Raw genomic sequence first — 924 nt, 5'->3', positions numbered from 1 at the left:
ATAATAATAATAATAATAATAATAATAAAAATAATAATAATGAAAATAATAATTCTATTACTGATGATAATAACATCAACAATGACAATAAAAATAAAGGCATATAAAACAGTTTCTTCAAGATTATATTTTGACTAACTTGAATGTTTTGCTACAAATTTTCATTCCTGGTGACCGAGATAAAAGAAAGCAGTTGTGAAGGAGACAATTACAACTGGCACACACATTTTTATGGTCAAATCAGCACGGCGTCGACGTGGTGAGGCAATGCGTCTCTTGTCCGATGTTTCCCTGAGGCCCAGTGTAATGATTCCAGGTGATACTTTAGCCCATTGTTGTTCAATTCTTTCACCTTCGTCGACAAATGAATTCCGTCCAAGTGACAAAAGAAAAGTGTGCAACATACAAATACAAAATACCAAAACGATACAGAAGGAAAGCCATACATCCAAGAAAGTAAAGTAGGAAACGCGCGCCATAGTAGAAGATGCTGTGGAGATAAAGGTAGCCAACACCAAAAGAGAGGTGAGCGACACCATGATGCGGTCTGTGAAATCATCATCTTCAAAATAAAATGAACCGTAAGAAACTATGACAAGGAGAAGCGTGGGCATGAAGATGCTGATAGCATAGTAGCCATTGAGGTGGCCAAACTCTGTAGTAAATATAATTTTCTGTTCCTTTCCTTCAGCACTTGGTTCTTCCACTTCCAAAGTCATATTCCGGATGTAGTACTCTAATAGTCGTTCCCGGAAGACTGGATGTCTTGTAAGGTTTCCTGCTAACAAGAGAGATCCTGGACCAGAATGCACAGAGATAAGTAATTCACAAGTTTGCATATCAAAGGGAAACTTATGTAAGTCTGGATCATAGGTTGCCGTCATAACCAAATTTACAGTCAGCTCCAATGTAACGGAACGACCA

The 924-nt window shown here is 37.8% G+C and overlaps 1 protein-coding gene across 1 annotated transcript; it reads right to left on the bottom strand.

Moving 5' to 3' along the window:
* Nucleotides 1-112: 112 nt before the first annotated feature.
* Nucleotides 113-924, bottom strand: LOC123515642 (glycine receptor subunit alpha-2-like). The gene has a single exon (XM_045274460.1). It carries the CDS (start codon nt 882-884, stop codon nt 162-164), a length of 723 nt encoding a protein of 240 aa, XP_045130395.1. The 5' UTR covers nt 885-924; the 3' UTR covers nt 113-161.

Source organism: Portunus trituberculatus, chromosome 39, assembly GCF_017591435.1.
Source record: "Portunus trituberculatus isolate SZX2019 chromosome 39, ASM1759143v1, whole genome shotgun sequence".
Lineage (NCBI taxonomy): Eukaryota > Metazoa > Arthropoda > Malacostraca > Decapoda > Portunidae > Portunus > Portunus trituberculatus.
This window is presented reverse-complemented; position numbering and strand designations above follow the sequence as displayed.

Bases quoted from the DNA above. Each gene is read 5' to 3' on its own strand.
- LOC123515642 (XM_045274460.1), bottom strand. From the start codon at position 884: ATGACGGCAACCTATGATCCAGACTTACATAAGTTTCCCTTTGATATG.